General features: G+C 53.2%; 3 protein-coding genes across 4 annotated transcripts in view; 1 reads left to right on the forward strand and 2 right to left on the reverse strand.

The window, feature by feature from the left end:
- The window catches only part of Ilkap (ILK associated serine/threonine phosphatase), a 26,693-nt gene extending 21,296 nt beyond the window's left edge, over nt 1-5,397 (forward strand). For both annotated transcript variants that reach the window (XM_005361687.3, XM_026786338.1), the window contains exons 10-12: nt 2,912-3,031; nt 4,878-4,959; nt 5,149-5,397. In XM_005361687.3, the coding sequence (XP_005361744.1) occupies nt 2,912-3,031; nt 4,878-4,959; nt 5,149-5,289 (343 nt within the window). In that variant the 3' untranslated portion in view covers nt 5,290-5,397. The remainder of the gene's footprint in view (nt 1-2,911; nt 3,032-4,877; nt 4,960-5,148) is intronic.
- Nucleotides 5,398-8,000: 2,603 nt separating this feature from the next.
- Erfe (erythroferrone) lies at nt 8,001-14,653 on the reverse strand. Its single transcript, XM_005361780.2, has 8 exons — nt 14,270-14,653; nt 12,255-12,377; nt 11,253-11,355; nt 10,392-10,654; nt 10,213-10,321; nt 10,036-10,126; nt 9,249-9,327; nt 8,001-8,099 (listed from the first exon to the last, which is right to left on the reverse strand). The coding sequence occupies exons 1-8, from the start codon at nt 14,651-14,653 to the stop codon at nt 8,001-8,003; spliced, it is 1,251 nt and encodes a 416-aa protein (XP_005361837.2).
- A 4,873-nt stretch (nt 14,654-19,526) lies between these two features.
- Nucleotides 19,527-23,604, reverse strand: part of Klhl30 (kelch like family member 30) — a 7,509-nt gene continuing 3,431 nt past the window's right edge. The window contains exons 3-7 of the mRNA XM_005361688.2: nt 22,910-22,996; nt 22,442-22,597; nt 21,329-21,517; nt 20,822-20,967; nt 19,527-19,784 (exon numbers count right to left, since the gene is read on the reverse strand). Of these exons, the coding sequence (XP_005361745.1) occupies nt 19,527-19,784; nt 20,822-20,967; nt 21,329-21,517; nt 22,442-22,597; nt 22,910-22,996 (836 nt within the window). The remainder of the gene's footprint in view (nt 19,785-20,821; nt 20,968-21,328; nt 21,518-22,441; nt 22,598-22,909; nt 22,997-23,604) is intronic.

Genomic DNA, 23,604 nt, shown 5'->3' on the forward strand with positions numbered 1-23,604 from the left:
TCTTTCAGCAGCTGTCCTCTGTATTTCAGGTGCTCTGTGAGGAAAGGCTCTCATGAGTACAGTGGCAGGATTTCTTCTGAGAAGTAGGGGAAATGTCTTAAGTGTTTGTTCAGAGTCTGAAAAGAGGTCCTGGCCTGGGGTGGGGTAAGGGTTCTGTCTTTTTTTCTGCTCCCCACCGTGTGTCTTGTCTGTGAGTTGCTGTGTGAATTGTACTTTATGGGTGTGCTAGGCTGTTGCCTGCACAGCTGCTGGAAGCTCCTTTGGGTGTCTTCACTATCCTGCCCATACTTGCCGCCAGCTTTAAGAACCAGATCCTGTGCTGAATGCTCATCTCATTGGGGCATTAATTCATTCTGAGTTGGTTCAGGGGCAAAGTTAAAATATACTATACATGTAAAATTACATGCTAGATAGCTATTTCTTAACCCAAATTTCTCATTACAGCACTTTTTCTTCTTTGATTTAATATTTGTAGTTATTTCCTATTGAAAACCTGGTTTGTAATAAAAGTGTATGTTTTTGTCTAAATAGCTTCAAAATCATAGTACAAAGTTAGCGCTGTTTAAGAATTTACATGTTCCTTGGTGTTTTGTTGCACTTGAAAGGTAATTCACTGTAGATGTGCTGTCACAGTGCTGGGTGCAGCAGTGTCCGACTGTGCTCCGGGGATCCTATCAGTGCTGTGCACAGGGACTGTTGAGTGTGCTTTTGTTACTACCTTGCTTATTTTGTTACTACCTTACCTTACGTTCAGTTTTCAGTTCAAGGCTTTTTTCCTCTATAAGTTGCATCAAAGATTGTGATCTTTCTGCATTGTTGGTGGGGATGGAGAATGATGCAGCCACTGTGGAGACTGCAGTTCCCCAGGTCACATGGGCTCACACAGGACTCAGCAGCAAGTCCTGTACACCAGGGGGTCTCAATCTGTGGGTCACTGCCCCACAATTTAGGAAGGGTGAGAACCACTGTTACTCCATGTTCTCAGCCACAAGAGGGCAGCATTGACAAGACTGGAGAATGAACCTGTATTTATAAAGAACTGAGTATTACTAGCCTTCAGGAGGCGTGAAGGCCTCATAGAGGCCACATGGATGAATCTTAAGGACAGTGTATGGAGTGACTAAGCCAATCACAAAGAACAGACACTATGATTCTCCCTGTTGAGGACCCAGAGTCCTAGAGCTTGGGATTAGAATGAGCCTTCTTGGTGGGAAGGGGATGAGTTAGTGGTTCTCTTAACTGGGAACAGAGATTTATTTAGTTTGGGCAGAGAGAACAGTCTAGGGGTAGACAGTGGTGATGGCTGTGTGCCCACATGAATGTCTATAATGCCACCAAATAGTTTAAAATAGTTAATGTGGTTGTGTATCTCTTACTCCCTTACCACGTAGTTCAAAACAAATTGAATAAAGGACATTTAGAGAGGCATGTTTTCATCCCTGTTTACTAATTTTTTTTCTGGTGTTTCTTTAAAAAAGAAACAACTTTGTACGTGATCATTACAATGAATGCAGTGTGCTGCAGGGGTTCCTCTGAGAGCACAAAGAGAAGTTATTTTACAGGGAAAGATCTAGCCAGACAAGGAGAGAGGCTTTCCAAGACACTGACCTGGCAGTCCAACAGTGCAGTGCTCTTGAGCCTGGGCTGAGTGCTAGTCTCATGCCCTCAGAGACCAGAGCGTATGTATAGTCATGCTCATGTTCCCACTGGCTTTGGGCACCTGCTTTCCAGGATGGAGCTCCTACCTGCAGCCTAGCCGCACACAGCAGTATGGTAGGCTTTGCACATGCTAGAAAAGTCAGCAGTCTCCTCTTTTCAGTAGCCAGCTGAGCCCCAAATCCATGAAGAGCAGCAGTCTTAGCTTGGGAGGACTAGAGTAGGAAGGCTCTGCAGACCACGGCTGTGGTCTGAGGGCTGCAGAGGAGGTGCTCTTAAGTATGGAGCTGCTTCCTAAGCTGAGCACCCCTACTCTTCCTGTTGAGCATTGCTCCCAGGTACTCTGTTCCAATTCAGTCTAATAATATATGTTCTAGAATGCTCTGCTTCTCCCAGGTGCCAGCAGAAGTCTTTAGGGATTAAAAACATTTAGGGTGGTGGAAGTGAGTTGCTGTGGGTGACAGGCTGCACTAAATGCTATAGTCTCCAGGACTATAGTACCAGCCCAGTAAGGACTCCTGTCCCACTTGTCTGCCTGTACAGCGTCTCAATTATGATGTAGGAACCTCAGTGATACTGAGCTACCACACTGCTTTGGCATTTACTAAGTCTTACAAATGGTGGCCTGAGGGCCCATGTGGTCACAGTGAGAGCCTGGGCTAGGTTGATTCTTGGGGGCAGTGGAACTCCACACTGGTTCTCTTGGTTCATGGTGTCTGCCTGAGGTGCCTTTTCCTGTTTACATGTAATCTCCTGTTTCTTCCCTGCCCCTCACCAAAAAGTCTGGGTGAAAATATGTGAGTGTGATTGTAACACTGCTGATGTGAAGAAAGCACTTCGGCATCTAGGGCCACAGCCTCAGCGGTCCTTTGAGCCTAGCCTAGTTAATTAGAGTGCAAACCACGCTCTTTCCTGGCCACCTTAACACAGGCTGCATGCTCAGTCATTTAAGGAGGGGCTTAGGACCCACCCCATCTTGTCAAGATAACTGAGCCTGGGAAATTGGGGGAAGGGGTGTACTACTGAGATTGTACTGAGGTTCACTGTTGAGCCCACCAGCGATGAGGATGGATGGTGCCAGTTGTCACAAGTGTACAGCTATGTGAGTTTCCAGCCCCTAGGGGAACAGGACCTTGTCTTGAAAAACAAAAAGAAATATCAGGTCCAGCTACCATGATCTCCGAGTTTCGGCTTTGGGGTGGGGGGGACCTTTGGCCTGTCAAATGAGAGTCTGACATTGTTCCCCTCATTTTAGAGATGGGCGTGTCTTGGGCGTGCTGGAGGTATCCCGTTCCATTGGAGATGGACAGTACAAGCGCTGTGGGGTCACATCTGTGCCTGATATCAGACGCTGTCAGCTGACCCCCAATGACAGGTAAAAGCAAATGATCACCAAAAGCGTTGGTGTACAAGTTGTTTCTCTTGCTGTCTTTGCTGGAGGAGTTTGGGGTGGGTAGGCAATGCACCTGACCCTGGGGTGCAAAGCCAGACCATGGTCTCTGGTTTCATAGGATCCACGGTGGTCAGGGAACAAATGAGATGAATGCTTGGTTTATCGCAGGAGTGTGGAAGTTGTGCTAGGAGGCTTTAGCAGTAGGGGAGGGGCATCCAGACTCATATCAGCCCGCTCAAGTGGCTAGCCAGGTCTGTGCTAGTAATGGTGGCTCCGGACTTGATGGATTGCGGGGAGGAGGGGGGGAATGGGAGTGGAAAGCATTTTGGGGACAGATTGAACAGGATCTTGGGTTTTAGCTCATAAATGTAGAGTTACAGGGGCAGAGGCTGAGACAGACTTCCTGTTCAGGTGTTGCCTGTTGCAGGTAGATCAGGCACAGGCTTGTGAGGGCAGCTCAGGGAGCCTAGCAAGGATGTCTGAGGACCAGGCTACAGAGCAGGGAGCTCTCCTGACTCTTAGCAGGATGGTGAAGGCTGAGCCAAACTGAACAGGAAGGAATGAAAGGAGCTCAGAAAACAGGACTGAGCTGAAGCAGGGTGGGTGGCAGAGAATAGTAGCCATATGGCAGCCTCCTGGCACAGCTCCCAGGCCTGCCAGGAAGTGCCCTGCTCTGACACCTGCCTGCCTGTACCATGTTGTTAGCCATCCTGTGGTTTTGGGGTATGTTTCTAGAGGCCGCTTATAGGATTTTCTTGATAGCTTTCTCTGCCCTGGGGCTCTACTTTGCTTTCATAACTCCTTGACTGTGTTATAAGTACATGTTGTATGATTGATTACTCTGAATATGACTGAAAATACTGGGAAGAGTAGCCTGCTTATCTTGTTTCCACTATGTCCCAACCTCGGGCTGTGTGCTCAGAAAACATGGCTGGGCACATGCCCTGACAGAAGAGGGAAACTGTACAGGATAGGAAGCAAAGGCAGCTAACTACCTTAAAGCCAGGCCAGGACAACAGTGGCTGCCACAGTGAAACATGGATGCTCAGAGTCTTCCTCTGGTCATCATGGGGAGCGTGAGCTGTGTTCAGACTAGAAAGTGGGATATTCACTTTTGAATCTTGGGCCCTCAGGAGTGAAGCACCACCCAAGGATGCCTCTCTTAGCTTGCCCTTAGCTCTCCATCCTTGGGCCTGTGGTGGCTGATCACAGGGTATGTTCACTACATAGCTGCTGCTGTTGCGTTTGTCCCTGAAGTGCCAGAATGCAGCATCTCATGTTAAGGTCTCTGATTCTGTTTATGGGTTGGGAAAATATAGTCCCTTTGTAGTGGACAGCATCCCACCCACAGCTCAAAAAAGGAGTTATTTCTTTTGCCTTAAAATTTTTTTTGGCTGCTGTGTTGTTGGATAGATACAAAGTTACTGGTTTGGTTTGATATTTTTTTTGTTTTGTTTTGAGACAGAATCGCACTGTGTAGACCAAGCCAGCCTTGAAATCCTCCTGCCTCTGTCTTCTGAGTACTGGGATTAAAGGCGTGTACTACCAATCTCAGTTGATTTTGGTCTTTTGAGACAAGGTCTTTTGTAGCCCACCTGGTGTCAGACCTGCTCTGTAGCCAGAATGACCCCTTCTCTACCTCTAGACAACCAAGATCACATATGTGTGTGCCACTATCCTTTTATTTTTGTTTTTAGGGTACTGAGTATGGAACCAGGGCCTTCCTTACGTTAGGCAGCCAGCCACTCTTCCACTGAACTGTCCCTTAAACCACCTCCTGTTCAAGAGCTTGTGGCTGAAACCCCCTTGTTTCTTCCTAATATTGTAGGTTCATTTTGCTGGCCTGTGATGGGCTCTTCAAGGTCTTTACCCCAGAGGAAGCTGTGAACTTCATCTTGTCCTGCCTTGAGGTGAGACATCTTAGAGGGTGTACCACTTGTCTCCACTGCTCGCTACTTCCATAGCCCTGTGTCAGGAGTAATCCTTGTAGCCTTTCAACATAAACCCTATTGGGGGCTTTTGTTAGGGACAGAGCAGGCCCTTCCCTGGTTGTAGTGTCTTGGGATGTCCTGGTCACTCAGATTCCATCCCTTTGGTAGGATGAAAAGATCCAGACCCGAGAAGGGAAACCTGCTGTTGATGCCCGCTATGAAGCTGCATGCAACAGGCTGGCCAACAAGGCAGTGCAGCGGGGCTCGGCAGACAACGTGACGGTGATGGTGGTGAGGATAGGACACTGAGGGCCAGCACATGCACTCTTGACTTGCAGGTTCATTTTGTTTGTGCACGGTGTGTGTGCTCCCGTGGGACTTCTATGGTTGTAAATAAAGGTTTCTTTTTTTCCTAGTCATTTGAGTTCCTTTAATTTGCTTTGAGTGACTGGTCCTGGGTTAACTGTTGGCTTTAGAATGTGCTCTGGGTCTGTCCTTGTCAGAACCATCCCAGACATCTTGGACAGGCCCATGATGACTGTCATGTAGGTCACATGCTCTCACCCTCATTAGAACTGCGTTGGGTAGTGGGACCTTGCAGTGGGATGATGGGTGGCAGTCAGGCTTTGTTTGGTTTTCTGTACAGAACACATGTTGAGCAGTTCCAGCAAGAACCCAGGTGCGGCTGGAAAGGAGCCCATAGGTAAAGGTACCTCATGGAGTGCCAGTCCCATCAGCCTCCTAAACAGCTACATTCAGCTCACTCTCATTCCCTTAAAGGACTGTTCTGGCTTTCGCCCAGATGTCACCACCCACCACAGCATTAGACTCACTGTCAGTCTCAGGACTTATATTGGGGGCCTAGTAAGGTACTGCTGCATAAAACAAGGTGCAAGGAACAAGACTTCTGGCCTCCGCATTCACATACTCACACATGAATGTATGCCTGCACATACTACATACAAAAAGGAATTATTTTTAAAATACCCAAATGTGGGCCCAGTGCACTGGCTCAGCTGGTAAAGATGCTTCCTGACAAGCTTGGGGACCTAAATTCAATCTCCACAACGTGGAAGGAGAGACCCACTATCGTAGGCTATCTCATCTGACCTCCATTTCCACACCATGGTATGCATATTTCAACTTCCCAAATAAATGCAATTCAAAAAAAAATGTAACTTAGAGAGCATCAGCGCTACCCCTTCTCCGGGGAATGAGACAGCAATCCTGCTCGGAGACTAGGGCCAGGACAGCCTGGCATACGGAACAGAACGCCACCTCATCATAAAGCAGAACACTTTAATTCAGTAAATTCTGTAGGAATGCAGGAATCATTCAGTGCCTCAGAGGTTATGACCCTTGTCCCTAAGTGCCACTGTCTGCTGAAAGACACCTGTAGCCTTCCTCATTAGTAAAAGCCTCCCCTGCCACCTTCAAGGGGAGCCCCAAGACTGGAGGCATCTCTCCCTCTCTTTCCAGATCTCACCCCTCACAGTCTTTGGTGAGGTAGGCTGGAAAAAGAAGGTAATGAGCCCCAGGTCTGTCCTTCATTGTCACAGCTTTGTGTGATTCAGTACATAAATACATTCTTCCAGGCAGTAGGACACAATAAATACTTCTAAGTTGCTGTGTAACACAGTGTTAAGATATGTGCTTAATGTGGCTTTCTCAAGGGTAGAAGATAACTTCTCTAACATGGCTGTGCCCACTGGATACAAAGTGAAGTCCAGAGAAGGGTGTGCCTACCCAATGTCCTTATCAAAGTGTCAGGGAGTCAGGACCTAGGCCAGTACAGTGCTTCCTGGTAGGGTGGGTACCAGCCCTACTGAGAATCGGGCCAGGCCCGCTCATGGACAGAGCCCTCCATTCCCTTGTGTGTTGGCAGCCTGCTTCGGGGGAGAAGTCTGATTATAGAAGGGCATTAGGGTTGTTGTAGTAACCTCATCCTGAGGTCAGCTAAAAGACAAAACAACTGGCAATTACTACTCTCTTGCCCCTCATCCCAGGCTTGAACACTCCTGCTAGGCCAAGAGATCCCGAAGCATCTGGTGGGGATGGATGTGCTGGTGTCAACTCTTCATCAGCAGGCTATGGGACCTTGGAGGTCCCAGTCCTCCGCTGGCTGTGTGGAACCAGTCCCACATTTTGTTAGAAATGAGGCTGCATTGAGACAAGCTGGAAGGCAGCCCTGCACCTTCTCATGGGAAGAGTCCTCAACCAGCTTCTTCACTACCAGGCCACCTGTTCAGCCAGACCACGCTCTGCAGCAGGAGTGGGTCTCAGGAGGGATGATTGTGAGCCAGAGCTTCAGAAGGGTTGGGAAAGGGTAGCCTTTGTAGGGGTGAAGATGGCTTGTCTATGAAAGGGATGGCAGAGAAGTACAGAGCCCATATGTTTAGGGTGCCCACTAAGGGGCCTGTAATTCATCTTGCTTACCCTAGAAGTAGAAACTGCTGCCAGGCCCAGGCTCACTGGCCCAAGTCCCTAGGTCCTTGAGGTTACACGCAGGCAGAGGCATGTAACTCTGTCTGTATATGGACCCAGGAATCTGTAGACAGGGTGTGTAGTCCAAGAAGGCCTGGGCTCCCCTACTAAGCACCTACAATCATTTCCCCATAGCCTGCCTTGTACAGGTACCTGTTCCAGGTAGTGGCCTAGCTATATTTCCATACAAAGTACTGAAGATGCTGGGCCACAGAAAGGAATTTGAGGCTGTATGGAGACACAAGGGTGCCAGCTCTGCAGCTGGGGGTACATACAGCAAGTGCTACCAAATATGCAAAAATGGTCCCAGAAGAGCCAAGTGGGGCTTATGATACCCACAAATTGCTGTTGGTTCTGGGAGAGCCTGCTTCCTTCCATTACCTCATCAGGAATGTGCAGGGTCGCTGTGCTGAGAGGTCATGCAGTGCCCAGTGTAGAGGTCCAGTGGGCTTTCTCTTGCACAGAGCCATTGTCATTTGACACTGTAGACATCAGACCACTGTGCTTGGTGAGGGTAAGAGCCCCCACAGCAGCCCTCACAGGCCCAGGAGGATGGCACTGAAGTGGGAGCCGCTGCGTACCGTGAGGGAGGAGCCGCTGGCGTTGTCCAAGAAGACGGAGGTGTAGTGTCCTGTCTGCAGGGAAGGGCACGTGTCAGCAGAGGCCCTGGGCAGCCTGCAGTGCTCATCACGGGTCATTGTCCATACTGCGACCTACTCCGCCCCACATGGGAGGAGGGACAGACCTAAGTCCAGAGCCCATGTTAACTAGTCTGTGCTCAAAACTAGTAAGTACATCTGGCTCTTACTCTTACTCTCTAGTGTTCCATATCTCGGTTATGGAAGCAAGCTCCTACCCAGGGCCCCGCTGGGGTTAAAGAGGCTAGCAGGGTTCTCTGCGGCACAGCTTGTCTCCCAGGCCTGCCATGACTGCAGTCATTGCGAGCACTGCTCCAACCTTGCTGCCCCAGTGTGGTCCACGCATCAGTACCCTAACACTACCCACCATAGTAAGGATTGAGATCCACCCAGGGTAGTTGCGCCTGAGGTCCCACATGGCACATGCACCCTTAGAATTCAGCAGAATTCGTGCTTCCAGCACTACAACTGACCTGAGCCAAACCCCCATCCTGGAGCATAGCAGAGCTCCGTCATACGTGAACAGTCATTTCACGCACTTTCCTTTTTAGTAAATCTGTTTTGACATCTGCATCCCTACCACTAGGCAGATCACAGTTGCAAGAGACTGTCACTGAGGTTCCGTGTAGGAAATAACTGTCCTGGGCCTCCCGTAGTCCCAGAGGGCTCAGGCATCCAGTTCTGTGACCACCCTCCTGGCCTCCTGGGAGGGCCTGGGTGGCTGGAAGCACCTATCACATCATCAGATTCTTTTTTTGTTTTTTTTTTTGTTTGTTTGTTTGGGTTTTTTTGTTTTTTTCAAGACAGGGTTTCTCTGGCTTTGGAGCCTGTCCTGGAACTAGCTCTGTAGACCAGGCTGGTCTCGAACTCACAGAGATCCACCTGCCTCTGCCTCCCGAGTGCTGGGAAGGCGTGCGCCACCATCTCCCGGCACATCATCAGATTCTTGTACGGTCTTAAAGTGAAATTGTTGTCCCCCAACAATTTCTTGGTCATGGGCCAAGAGCTGGAGGGAGAACGGGACCTAAAGCCTGGCTCCTAAGCCAGCACCGGCACTTCAGTATGTCTGAGGGTGCTATGCCCAGTGACCCTGAACACCTGCCCACCCCCCAATACCTCCTGCATGGTCAGCACAGCCCCACACACCTGCAGATACAGGACACCATTTACTGAGATGGTGAAGAGCTCGCTGCTGTGCTCCATCCCCATAACAGTTTCCAGGGAGCTGCACCCAAGACAGAAAGATGGTCAGCCTGTCCCCAGGCCTCACCAGCTTCACGCACAGTGCCCACAGCAGCAGCATTCAGCAATCGAGGCCATGTGCAGTGAAGTGCTAGGTGCAGAGCCATCATCCCTAGGAGAGGGCTGTGTGAATCGGGTCATCAGAGGGAGGAAAGACGCAAAGGGCACCAAGTCCTGGCTCTCCGATGGGAAACAAGTACAGGCCAAGATGGGAGGCAGCAGACAACACAGAAAGTCCTAAGCCAGATTAAATCTGAGACTTTCCCTGTTCATCCACGCACCCTCCAGCTGTGCAGAGCACCTGCCCTGTGCCTGGTCCCAATTCCAGGTGCCAGGCAGAGCGGGCCACAGGCCCTGTTCTCATGGATCAGATGAGGCCCACAGGGTGGACACTGCCAGCCATGAGCAATTTAAATCATTGGGGGAAATTTCACAGGTGAGGTGCAGAAAAGTGACCAGTGAAGGACCTCATGGAATTCCCCCCAAAGCCCTTTCAGATACGGCACTCCCTCTGCCCTCTGAGTGAGTGCTCTGGTGTCAGGAAGAGTCAGAAAGGAGGCAGAACAGAGAAGGTCCTGGGAAAGAGTTAAGCAGGATGGGGTCGGGGTCCCCCACGCCCCAGTGGTAGTAGGAATAGAGGAGGCTCCTTTACACTGGCATGGGCCAGGCTGCAGCGCCCACTCCCACTCACGCATTGTGCTGACAAAGAGACTGGATGCAGATCAGCAGCCGCAGACGGTCCCGAGGTCTTGGCGGTCCTCTTCGCGGCTGCTCTGTGAGCGCTGCAGGGAACACAAGCCGAGGTGGTCACATGAGTGCTGTCAGGGCCAGGGCAGCAGGCACCCCACCACCATGCCCCGGGCCTCACCCACGTGCAGAGTGGCGGCGAGAGCATAGAAGCCAGACACTGGTGCGGTGTACTGGCCACTGGTCAGGTTCAAGCCTGGGCCTCTGCTGAAGGCTCCCTCGATGTTGGGCTAAGGAGCACACAGGCGAGGTCACCTGGGGTCCGACCCTGCTCCACCCTGCCAGCTGCGCCCCACTCACCAGGTAGTAGACTCCGAGCTCATGAAGCGCGCGCCGCTCCACCTGTGCATCCCGGCGCAGGCGACAGTGGAACGCAGCCTCTACGCGTGGCGCCCGTGGGCCCTGGGTCAGGGCCGCAGCCAGCACCGCCAACAGGGCACCTGGGTCCTGGTCGTGGTCATGCTCCTGGGTGGGCGGGACCCAGGAGGGGCTGCCCGAGGCTGGTGTGGTGAAGTCGCTGGTGCAGTGCTTGGGCTCCGTGCTCTCCCGCTGCAGCACTGCGCCTGACACAGAGCGGTCAGTGGACCACCCTGCCCGCCCCGTGAGTCCTGGGGACACTCCTCCCTGACCCTGCAGCTGCCAGTTTCCCTCCATGCTGTCTGCTTTAAGCTCCAGCAGGCGCATATCCAGAACCCAGCACCCTCGTCCACCCTCGTCCACCCTCGTCCTTTAGTATCCTCAATCGGCCACACCCATATTTTTGGAAAAGTTGTGTATAGCCACTATTGTGGCTACAGTGGAGATAACACAAAGGCTCTTCACCTGCTGGAAATGTATTTAAAACAAGCTGCAGGATGGAAGCAGTTCTCCCTGGTACAGCCAACTTCAGAAGATAGGGACAGCCGCTCCCCAGCCCTGGACTGGTCTCATATCTTGGAGATAGGGGTGCTGGTCCCCAGTGAAGAACAGTGAAAGGCAGTCTGTCTTCCTCCATGAGCCCTCTGCCTGTCACATTTCTCCCACCCCCAACCTGCCCCATGGCAGATAGGACTGTCAACTGGAGAGCAATTTAGCGGGTGCTTGCTGGGTGCCGAAGTCTGCCCAGTAGAGATGCTCTTCTGGCTTACCACAGAGCACGTGCCCTCAGGGTGGCACCCTTACCTTTCAGCAACAGCTGGAACTCCTTCAGAAGAACTTCAGATGGGATAAGGGGGCCTGGGGGACCCTGAGGACCTGGTGGCCCTGGGGGTCCTGGCAGGCCAAGCTGGAAGGAAAGGTGGGTGGTGAGAACATTTGAGGGGAGGACAAGGGTGACCCCTACTGCCAGGTCCTGCTAGAGAGAGGCAGGCAGGAGAGCTCCCACGGTGGCTGTGGCCTCTTCCCTTCTTGGTGGAGGTCCTTTGGGCTCTCATATCCCTTTGTCATTAAGCAGGGAGTGAAAGCCACAGGCCAGGGAGTGTGCGGATGGGTTTGTGCCTGTATGAAGCTCACTAGGGCTGGCACAAGGCAGGGCAGGCTCTGTATGCGGAAGAACATTGCAGCTGCCTCTCCTGGTGTGATTCCCAGAGAAAGGACCATTCCAGGCTGCTTCTGAGGACTTGCATCTCATCCTGACATGCGACACACCAGCAAGTCTCCACTGCACTTGGTTTTGGGGCCCCTGAAAGAGTTTGTACTGGTTTGGGTCTGAACCTAAGAGAGGGGAGGCACGTTCCTGCATAGAGAAGCCTGGGCAAGGTCAGGTGGCTAAGGGTGCAGGGCCAACCCAGCACCTCTCAGGCAGCCAAGGCTGACCTCGATAGAGAGGACCGACTCACAGTAAGGCCCAGCCTTGATCCAGAGTCACTTTGAAGAGCTCAATGCATGAGTCACCAAGTGCCAGCTTCCTGCCCAGGCCAGGACCATACTGAGAGGGCCTCCTGTATCAGTCTGAAGGTACTCTGATTCCCAAACACATGTTGGGCATGTGTTTTCTCTCTCTGGGCATGAGGGAAAAGCTAGGGAGGATCTGGCATCCTAAGGGTATAGGGTGAATGACTGGAACCAGGCTTCTAACTCCAGGCTTGCTGGATCCCGGCTTCATATGTGATTCTTTCCATGGCATTTGCTGCTGGGGACAAGGGTGCAAAGGGGCTGGTGAGGGTGGTAGCACAAGCTGCTTACCTTCAGCCTCCTGGCCTTGGTCCTGCTCCTCCTCTTACTGTTGATGCCCTTGTCACTCTGCCTAACGAAGAGCATCCAGGCATCCCGGGGATCCACACTGTGTGTTTGCGCCATGGTTGGCTCCTAGAACACAGATGGCCACGGCCTGGTTGGTTTGCTCTATGGTGTTGCTTGGCAGCAGCCTGAACCTTATCACTTGTGTTCTCAGAGGTAGCATCGTTGGTGTCATCATTATCGTCATCGTCATCTCCCTCCCACCCACCCCCCTGCCCATCTCCAGCCCAATGAGGACGAAACCTCACTGCACTCCTGGGAGAGCCCAGGCTGCAGGAAGGTGGGAGGTGGGACTCTGGAGCAGGTGCTCTGAGACACATCTTCCTGCTCTTCCTCGAGATGGACAACATCACCACCCTTGAGAGCCACCGCCACCCACAGGTGCTCGGGAGGTGACTGTGAATCATGGCTGACAGCAGGTTCTCTTTTCCCTCCCCACAGTCAGAAACAACAAAGAGACCAGCCTTGGGTCACTGTGGGTGCTCATAGGCCATGGTGAGCAGAGGGGCCAGGTGAGATGCCATGACTCAAGGCCACTGCGTGGAACCTTTATCTTTCTTAACTCCTCCCCCCCCTTATTTTTTCATTTTTCAAGACAGGGTCTCTCTGTAGCTTTGGAGCCTGTCCTAGAACTAACTCTCGAACTCACAGAGATCCTCCTGCCTCTGCTTCCCGAGTACTGGGATTAAAGGCCTGCACCACCACCACCCAGCGTTCTTAACACTTCTAAGACACTGGCCCAAGTAGTCTAGATCTGAAAGGAGCCTCGTTTCCTGGCAGAGGCCTTTGGCAAATCAGGCAGTCTGGGTCCCACACAGGGCTGCCAGCTGGGGAGGCAATGACTCAAAGGACCTTAGAAGAAGTCATAGGCACAGACTCCAGTGTCTGATACAGAGATGCAGGAACTCAGAATGATCCAAACCTGTGCTTGTGGGTCACAGGCCAGGCTGCTATGCTGGCAAGATGGAGGCTTCCGTGCTTCTTCCTGAACTGGCACCCTCATTGGACATGTATGACACACTGCTTCCCATTATAGGTCACGATCCTTCCAGGGGGACCAGTGAGCTGGGTATGGGCTCAGACCCGTTAGCCATGTTGGTCTGGGGTCCTAGGAGTTGGCTTGGGGCTGGGCAGCTGCCCTGGCCAGTCATGTTCCAGCTATAAGGAAGCTGGTGACGGCCTGACACTCCAAAGAGGGTTCAAGACCAAAACCCCGCTGGTAAATTCCAGCCCTCTCCTGCTTCCCGTTGGTTAGGTCTGTGGGGGAGGGGGGAATGCCGACCCAGAGGCGGCTGGGTGAGGCGGGATGAGATGGTGGAAGGGACCTTGGGATACCTTGCAGAAGGAGCCCAGGGTTGTAACCATCTCCAGCTGTCATAGTGAATGTTTTGTTGGCCTCTGGGGTGCGGAGGACAGAACTCTGGCCTGGGGTCTCCTTGTGACTGGCCCACAGAGACTCTTCCATGAGCCCTTGCTTCCAGGGTTGAGTGGTTTCCGTGAGGGCTGCCAATTCGCGCTCTGCAGCCCTCTGGTCACACCCACCCCAGCCTGCATTTCCCCCCATCACACACACACAACCCCCCACCCCAGCATTTCAGGTGGAGATCTTGGGAGAGAAGGGAGGGGCAGAGCCTGGTTATATCAGTCCTTTCTCACGAGCGGTCACCTAACACCTGAGTTAGAAAGTCGCTTAACAAAAAGGAGCTGGGTCTGGGAGCCCCGCTCTTCTGTTAGTCTTCCAGTTTTGCTTCGGGCAAGTTATCTGCTTCTCACACCTTCCTCAGCTTCTCCTACTGGCTTAGTAGAATTCTGCCGCCAAAGCCAGCACACCATGCTGACGGCGCAAGCACACAACCCTTGGTCTCACTGAGCCCCTGCCCGGGGCATTTGGGGTGCTGGACACCTTCCTGCAGTCTCTAGTCCCCTGGGACAGGGAGGTCTGGGGCGCGGGAGCATCTTACCGGTGGGCTATCGGCAGGCGAGGTGGGCAGCTCGTTCCCGGGCAGCCGCGGATGTGCCTGGTTCCCCCCGGGCGCGGCGAGCTCCGGGAGGCCCATGGCGGCGATCAGGCTGGCGCAGGTGAGCAGCAGGAGAGTTCCGGCGGGGCTGTGAGCAGAGGCCATGCCGGCGGAGGCGACAGCGGCGTGCGAGCACAGCGGGTCAGGTCCGCGCCTTATAACGCGCTTGAATCCCCCGCCTCGCGCGCGCCGCCCTCTCCGCCGTCGCCCCCTTGCGGCTCGGGCGCGCTCAGCAGGCACCGGGGACCCCGAGAGAAGGCGGGCGCCGGTGGAAGTCCACCTCCAATTGTGGCTAGCCTCTGTCCTTCTGCAGCCCAGGGCCAACATGTCGTCTCTTAACCTGCACCTTCAGCTCTGTAAGACCCCCTTTTCTCCAAGGACACTCAAGAACCCCACTCCACCATTCTGCGTGTCCTCTGAACGCCCCAGGCTCCCTTCCATTTCTCCAGGTGCCTTTCAAGTCCTAGGCCTTGATGACTTGGAGTATGGAGCCCCTCATGGCTCCTCCCTTTCAAGCTTGGGAACCTGGAACTCTTGTGAAGTGCTCCTGCTCTTTCCCACGCTGCCACCATATGTATCTTCAATACTGGAGCCTCTCCGACTCCATCGACAGTGCTAACAGCTACAGAGCACTGACCCAGCCTGGCAGGAAGGACAGACCCCTCTGATGCTCTAAGGCAGGTGTAGGGGCAGATGGAACTCAGGCTGCCCACGGGGCATCCAACCAGGACAGATGTGGTAAACCCTGAAGGCCTGATCTGGGAGAAGAGCAGGTGGTCTCCTCCAAATAGGCAGGCCCACTCTTCCTTGGGCAGCTATCATTGCACTGGCTTGAGATAAGCCAGCACACCTGGCTTTATTTGGGTTTGTTTATTTAGTTAGTTTTAATCTTAAATCCTGTGTGTGTGTGCGCGGGCGCATGCACACGTGCACAAGCATGCACACGTGAGCACATGTGCCCTTAAAGGCCAAAAGAAGGAATCTGATGAGGGGGCTTGATTTAGGGAGCATGACCCTAAGATGTCAAGCCGCCTTACTTCCGTCACAGCGAGGGCCCCAGCTGAAGGGCTGACATCAGGATCTGCTACCATGTGAAAATAATTATTTTTCCAGTGGACTGTCCTAGTGACATCATGGGTTCTTCCAGAGGGCCCAGATCCAATCGGTTCTGGTGCTGGCATGGCTTCCTGGACCCTAGCTCAAGGTAATGACGCAGCCTAGGCCAGGCCCATGGCCCTGGGACTCTGGACTTTCAGGAAAGGCTCCTGATTGTTTGCAGGGTCCCATTTGAACACAAGTCCCTCTAGAGGACAGTGCACAATGAAGCTCCCGAGGCATTAGAAATGGGGTCCAGAACCCACAGTACTGATGGAACTATTATTCAGAAGTGGAACCCTTGAGGGTGGTGCCTGCATCTGGGTAGAGCTGCTGAAGGAGTGGCCGTAGGACAGGGCAGGCAGAGCTTGGAGTGACCGCCCCATGTGCCTTCTCTCCTGGCAGAAATCTAATCCTCATTCTTGGGCCCTCATGTCATGGCCTTGTCCAGGCTTCCTGGCAGTTCAGCGAGCCAAGCTTTCCCAGGGTCCCACTTCCTCCAAAGGAAGGCTGTTGGCTGCTGAGGTCATTGGGATGCAATCTCCATTAACTCAAAGGCACTGGGAGCCTGCCCGAGGCCGACTACCTGTGTGGCCTCTAGAGCACAGGCAGATAGCTGTGGTGTCACCTGGTCTGCCTACCACATGGATGGACCATCCGTGCTCAGATCACATGACTGTTCCCATCACATAAATGAAGAAAATGGAACACCGAGCTGGGGAGTATCAGGGAGTCACCAAACAAAAGCACATCCAGGCCTTACAATCCGAGTGCTCCTTTGGGCTCTGAGTGCTTCTGCTTGCTCTAAGTGCTCCTGAAGACTCTGAGTGCTCCTAGGACATGGTGGTTGAAATAAGAATGGCCCCCACAGGCTCATGTATTTGAATGTTTGGCAGGAATTGGAACTGTTGGAAAAGATTAGAAGGATTAGGAGGTGTGGCCTTATCGGAGAAAGTGGGTCACTGAGGGTAGGCTTGGAGGTCCCCAAAGACCATGCGAGGCCTCGACTCTCTCAGCCTGTATATCACAATGTAGCACTCAGCTATTTCTCCAGCACCATGCATGCCACCATGTTCACTTCCATGATGATAATGGACTAAACCTCTGAAACTGTAAGCCAGCCCCCCATTAAATGCTGTTCCTTTGCAGGAGTTGCCTTGGTCATGCTGTCTCTTCACAGCAATAGAACAGTAATGAAGGCACGGGGTCTCCAAGTGTTCTTTTTTTTTAATTTTTTTAAATATTTATTTATTTATTATGTATACAATATTCTGTCTGTATGCCTGAAGGCCAGAAAAGGGCGCCAGACCTCTTTACAGATGGTTGTGAGCCAACATGTGGTTGCTGGGAATTGAACTCAGGACCTTTGGAAGAGCAGGCAATGCTCTTAACCACTGAGCCATCTCTCCAGCCCCCTGTCCAAGTGTTCTTGAGGCCTCTAGGGCTCTGAGGGCTCCTGTAGGCTTCATGAGCTCCTGAGGACTCTATGTCCTCACTAGAAGCCTCATTAGCTTCAAACATCTAGTTCTTGTTTCCCTTGGGACCCTGAGAAATGATTCTTTGGCTGCCTATGGCCTTCCCCTGCATTACATGTGGGTCTGTCTACAGAAGGATCTCATGAGTGACCAGTGTGCCCGAGTTTCTGTGTGGTGTGCTGATGAGTATCCCCTTTCCTGCCCATCTGTGTCCTGAGCGTGGCTTTAGTGCACTGTGCCAGCACCCTCTTTCCCCTCCCTAGGTTCTGGTTGGTTTGGCCAGGGGGCGGCACTAGCAGGAGATGGGGACAGGAGAGTTAGGGACATCTTTCGTGCACAGCAGGCACTGTGGCTATAGCTGTGCTCCCCAGCAGCCTCTCAGCACCATTCACCGTCTTCCTGTGTCCCCAGAAGCAGGTGGTCAGGGTACCCTGTGTTGCTAGCTCTTGGCATTTCCACAGCCCTGCCTGGACTCCCTTGAAGCTGGCCCCCAGCTGGAGATGCCCTTTAGACTCTCAGCTCCCTTGCTGGAGGAACTTTCCTCTTGGAACACTGAGCATGCCACTGATCCAGACAGGCCTGATGAGGCACAATTCAGCAAAGCTGAGGACCATGCCCTGGACAGCATGTGTTCCCATGCCAGGAGTTCCCCCGCTCACACTTGTCCTGAGATGCATGGCCTTTCCAACTTCCCCTTCCTTTCTTTCTTTCTTTCTTTCTTTCTTTCTTTCTTTCTTTCTTTCTTTTTGTAGTTTCTTTGAGACAGGGTTTCTCTATGTAACAGCCCTGGCTGTCCTGGAACTCTGTAAACCAGGCTGGCCTTGAACTCCCAGAGATCCACCTGACTCTGCCTCCCTCGTGCTGAGATTAAAGGCGAGTGCCACCACTGCCTGGTCCAACTCCCCATTTCTGATTAGAGTCAGCTGCACTCTTTCAGCCTTTACCTTTGAACAGCCCTGGGACGGCAGGCTTAGAAAACACAGTAGGCCATTTGCCGTGGGCAGAGCCCTGGGATGGAATGCTGGGAAAACACAGTAGGACATTTCCCCAGGGGGCAGAGCCCTGGGATGGCTCACTTGGGAGCCATTCTTTCTAATCCTTCTAATCCTTTCAAATAGTTCCACTCCTGATGACTAAGTATTGAAATGGCCTATGGGAGCCATTCTTATTCAAACCACCATACCCTGGGAGCACTCAACCCAAGTCTGGATTTCCTTCTGTTAGAAGCCAACACCCATATACCTTGCCCTTTTTGATCTCTGAGTTAGTCTAGGAGCAAAGTGAATCTGGACTTACAAAAGCAGGATGGAACTGAGTTCTGTCCTCAGAGCCCAGGGTGTCAGGGGCCAATCTAGTCCCCTGGGCTGGGCCTGGAGAAGTCCACACACAGTGGGAGCTGGGGCCACTCAAGGCCTCGGTGGGTAGTAGCTGGTGTTGGCCCAATTAATTCCCAACCTACAGTCTAGGTCCTCACGAGACTCTAACAGACAGACCAGGCCACTCACACACAGTGAGAGTCCTTTATTGTTTGGTTACAAATCTAGTGCCTCGTTCTGGAGGAGAGGAAGAGGGAGAAGAAACAAAGGAAGTAAAGATGGGAGGGAGGAAAAAAAACCACAGAGAATATGGGGAGACTGAGCCACACACAACCTTAGTAAGACTAAAGTCTCAGCCAGTCCAAACCACATCCTGACCAACAGACGAGCCCATCAGATATTAGCCCCAACCCATCCCAGCAGATCACCGGGAGCAAACTTCTGACACAGCCAGGGGCAATCTCCAGAAGTCCCTGAAGACTAGGGTGAGGGGTTGCATATCAGCTATTTACATTATAATTTATAACAGTAGCAAAATTACAGTTATGAAGAAACAACAAAACAATTTTATGGTGTGTGTGTGGGAGGGGGGTCAGCACAACGTGAGGAACATATTAAAAGGTCTCCGCATTAGGAAAGTTGAGAGCCACTTTCTAAGGAGATCCTCCACTGTCTTACTCTCCTGCCCCGTATCACATCCTGGTGTCTCCTCAGTGGCTGCCTTCTGGTGTCAGAGGTACCCCTGGTGGGGCAGGAGCCACCTTCATCCCAGGAGCAGATCTGTAAACATGGTACCAACATGTAGAAGCCAGGGATGGGGAGAACCTGGCCTTTATCTAGCCACCCCATGGGGGGTGAATGTGGAATCTGAGGAAAGAGGGGAGGAAGCTGTGGACATGGTCAAAGAGCTGCGGTGAGCACCCAAGCTTGAGGTCCTGGCTCAGAGTTCTGGGTACCCCATTGAACCCCTAATTTGTGCAGCTTCCCCCCAAAACCGTGGATGGGTAGAGCAAGAAGAGCTGACACTTTGGAGCCTGTTTGCCTGGCGAGTGTTGTCCAGGACCCCTCAGCTTCCTTCTCGGAGGTCTTCAGAGCTCTCTCCCCTACCAAACGTTAGCGTCAGGGTCTCACTCTCATCGCTGCTCACAAAGTTTGGTAGCACCGGAGACCAGAGCTGTGTCCTCAGCTGTGACATCTGATATTGAGCCAAGCCCAAGCCCTGGAGGGGGCAGCAGCTCACAATGAACGGAAGACAAACACAAAAGGAGCCATTCTGCACAGCAATGTAGAACTGACCCAGGAGCTCCTCCCTCCCTAGTGCTCCTGACCGGCACTGGGGCTGAAGGGCTGCGTCCACTTCGAGATGTCCAGAAAGATGGTAGAGGCCCCGTGGTAGAGCCAGAGACGGGGTAGGGAGCCATGGCGGGCCCAGGAATCCCTCACAGTGTCATAGGCCTCCATCTCCACGTGATAGTCGCCGTCCATGCCCTGCCAGCGGCCGCCTGTCACATACAGCGCGTCACCCAGAGAGACCAGGGCGCCGTTCTCATGTAGACTGTGCTGTGACTGCACCTGTGGATGGCAGCTGTCAGGGACCAGTGGGCAACTGGAGGGTGGAAATAAGGATGCTCTTGGTGGGGCTGGGGACAACCAGCTGACCCTGAATCCCTGAGCTCATCCATTGCCCACTGTGTTTATACCAGAGGCTTTACCGGTGAGGCCATGGTCTCTCACCAACCTACGTCTAACAGGCTGTCTGTCTCTCTCCTTCAGGCTCTGGTGTCAAGGATCGAAATGGGGTGCTGAGGTCTGAGCCCAGAGCTGCCTCCAGTGGGGTCAGTTTGAGCCTTGGCTGCACTGCAGCTCTCATGGAGAGGACAGATGGACCAGAAAAAGCCTGTGTTGCCTCCGCATGAAGAGGCTCGGGGAAGCAGCCCCCTGGCAGGGCTCGCTCTCTACCTCTTCCGCTACCGTAATGGGGCCTCCCATCAGGGAACATTGAAACCAGAGGGCAGCTGTGGGCAGTGGGACTCAGTGGGCCCTCTGTCCTCAGGCTGGCTCATCAGGATCCTGGGACTGGGAACTGAGAGGTAGGTGGACTGGTCCAGAACATCAGCCTGAAACTGAGGAGAAAGGCCAGGCTCTGGTTCCTTGCGATGGAATCTGGACACGCTCACCTCCTACCCCTTTCTGGGCCTACTGGCTAACAATGACTGGCAAGTTGAGGTGGCACCCCCCACCCTCTTAGCTCAGGATCCGCCTGCTTTTGATCTCCCATGGGGTGAGATGCTCACCGCCCCACAGCTAACGGATGATTCTTCCTTTCTATCTCTGGCTGCCCCAGAGGCACTCACCCTGAACATGGATCTGATCCCTGAGAAGGGAACACAAGAATTCAGAGGAAAGGGACTTGGCAGTGACCAGCAGCTATGGTCTGTGTCTCCATCATCCCTGGTACTGTGGGACCACCCTATTTTCTAGAGAGAGCCTGGAGGCCTGCCCCGCATCTCTGAGGCATTCCTCCACACCTCCATTCTGTTGCATCTCTGGGGTATCAGGAATTCAAGACTCCACAAGGGGTGGACAGAGGGAGGCATGGGGAGACTCACCTTCTGCCACAGGTTGGCCCCCGGGTCATACACGTAGACTTTCTTGGTGTTGTCACCAATGAGATAGAGGGCTCCATTCAGGGCAGCGCAGCGTGGAGACGACAGGTACTTGGGCAGGAAAGGTGAGGCAATCACACTCCATGCATCTGCCGGGCACATGGATGGGCAACTTCACCAGGAGGAGGGGGCAGCTGCTCACTGGGGAAGGTCATGAGGGCTCCGCTCTGAGGGTTCCAGAGCTCCAGCACCCTCAATGCCTACGGAACAAGCTTGGGCCAGTGGGCTGTGAGGCCTTGACTGCCTCTCACTGGGCCATGAGGGGTGCAGGAGGGGTTGACCTGGCCTCCCTCCCGCCTCGTTCCCAAAGGCTTCGGGGAGTCCCTGGGGCTCTGCATCTATCCAACCCATACCTCCCCACGTGGCTGTCCTTCTGCCAGGTTCAGAAACTACAAGCCCCACCCGGACCTGTTCCCTTGGGAATACAGGCCATCAGGGAGGCCTGCCCACCTGTCACGGGGGTGTAGCACTGGAGAGCCAGCCTGTTGTACTTGCAGGCGCTGGAGCCCACTAGGTAGAGGCGGCCCTGGCAGCTGGCAGCTGAGAAGTTGCTGACATACTTGAGGGCCGGGCTGACGGGAGTCCAGCTGTCCGTGTAGGGGTCGTACCGCTCCACCTCTACTGCATCCAGGGCAGTGCCTACGGAAGGATGTCCTTAGCTGGGTAGAAGCTGGGCACTGGGGTCTAGACATAGGAGAGGGTCCTGGAAATGTAGGGTGGCAGAGATGGCTCCAGGGCTCCAGGAAGGGAAGGTGAACGATGGAGGTAGAACCTGGGGAGGGAGTGAACTGGGCCTCCTCATAGGCAGGGCCTTCCCAAGACCACACCAAGAAGTGGTATGGGGGTGGGATGGTGGGCACTGGTCCCTAGGGCAAGCCATGGGAGAATAGGTTGTAAGGCATAAAACTATGGCAACAGCCCCCAGTGGAGTGGATGAGCCAATTGTAATAACTTATTATGAGGTATGTGCACTGTGAGACCCCAAGGCATGAGTCTCTGGGCACCCCAAGGTGCATGGGTCTCAGGTCTATGGGTGCTCTTTGTTTCCTGGCCAGGAACACAGCAATTATTAGAGAAAAAGGCAGTCCCCTAAGGCATTAGAAGTGGCTTCAATCCACTGTCGCCTGCGGCTCTTCAGGGCCACCTCTGGGTCTTATTTTAATATTTATCTAGCCAATATGCTCCCCAGAGAAAGTCTTTGCTGTAACCCTGGGGCGTCTGGGTGACGAGGTGGTCCCTGTGTCAGGCTGATAGCGGCATGGAGGTCACTGTGGGTCATTCACCCTCAAGACTTGCTAGTGACCCTGAGCTGAGGTTTGAGTCCCTGTTTCTGGGGTGTGTCTGATCATTCCTGCTGGTTCTGGGTCTCTGAGTTCTCCAGGACAGGAAAACAGGGCCTGCCTGTCCAAGATGGCCCAGACAAGGGGACTAAGGACAACCTGCATGGGGTTCACTGATCCCAGAAGGCAGAGAGCTCTCCCCAGCAACATCCCCAGTGAAGGATGGGGTGGGGACCATTGGCTCTAGGAATGAGGGGCATGGTGACAGGGAGGGAGACCTCACCACCTATGGCATAGATCTCTCCGTTCAGGGCTGTACTGGCGTGGTTCGTGCGGGCCTTCAGCATGGGTGCCACAGGTTTCCAGACAGCTTCCTTCAGCGGGAAGCACCAGGCTTGGGTGGTTGACCAGGTGTCTGTTTTGGTGCCCCGTGAGCCACCTGCCAGAGAGAGGTTCAGTACACACAGTGGTGGCTTTTAGCACCTGCCAGAATTTTTATTCGTTTGCTTTAGACTTGTTTTGGTCTTTATGTGTTTGCGGCAGGCTAGCCTCAAGCTTGCTGTACAGCCAAGGATGACCTTGAGTTTCTGCCCCATCTCTACCTCTGGAAATCCCTCACTTTCAGATGTGTAGAAAGGTCTGGAAGGTCTTAGTAGACTTTCCAGGTTCCTATTGGGCAGGAGAGTTGGTTGGAGAGGCCGGTGCAGTACCAAGTTGTTCAGGGGATCCTTAGGAGCTCTGGGCTACCCACCTGTGACATAGACATCACTGTTGAGCGCTGCCAGGGAGAAGCCCCACTTGTGGTAATCGGGGAAGTCCGGGAGTGACATCCACTGCCCTGGTGGGAGAGGGGCAGAAGGTCAGAGTGGCAGTGTTTCTGCAGGTCCTCTGCTCCCCCGACTGCCCTGGCTCCATTTTCAGAAACTGAGTGCTGGAACGGTCCCCCACCACTAGTGATGAAGAAAACAGTGTCAGAGACAGCCTGGGGTGTCCCAGCTCATCGCTTTCCCCATGGCATCCCTTAGAGCTGGGCACAGACTGGACGAGAGTGGAACAAGGGTATAAAAGATCTGCAGGCTGCTGGCACCCTGGCCTGAAGCCCACCCTGCTGACCCTAAGTGGACCTAGTCTGCCTCTGTCACAGAAGAGGCATGTGTGGGGGCATTACGCATCCATTTATCCATCCATCCCGAGCCTCTCTCCAGTTACAAGGTAGACAAGATATCCAGAGAATGAGACACCAGCCTTGCAGCAGGCAGAGCGGAGTCCAAGTCCTGGCTTGCATGCACCCGTTGTGTGACCTTAGACACAGCCCAGCCTCGGCTTCCCTGTCTATAGAATGGGGGTGAACTGGATCTGAGAGATGGCCCAGTCAGTAAAGATGTCTCTTGCCATCAAGGCTGATGATCTAAGTTTGATCCCTAGATGTCACATGACAGAAGAAGA

The sequence above is a fragment of the Microtus ochrogaster genome, linkage group LG4 (assembly GCF_000317375.1).
Source record: "Microtus ochrogaster isolate Prairie Vole_2 linkage group LG4, MicOch1.0, whole genome shotgun sequence".
NCBI classification, from domain to species: domain Eukaryota; kingdom Metazoa; phylum Chordata; class Mammalia; order Rodentia; family Cricetidae; genus Microtus; species Microtus ochrogaster.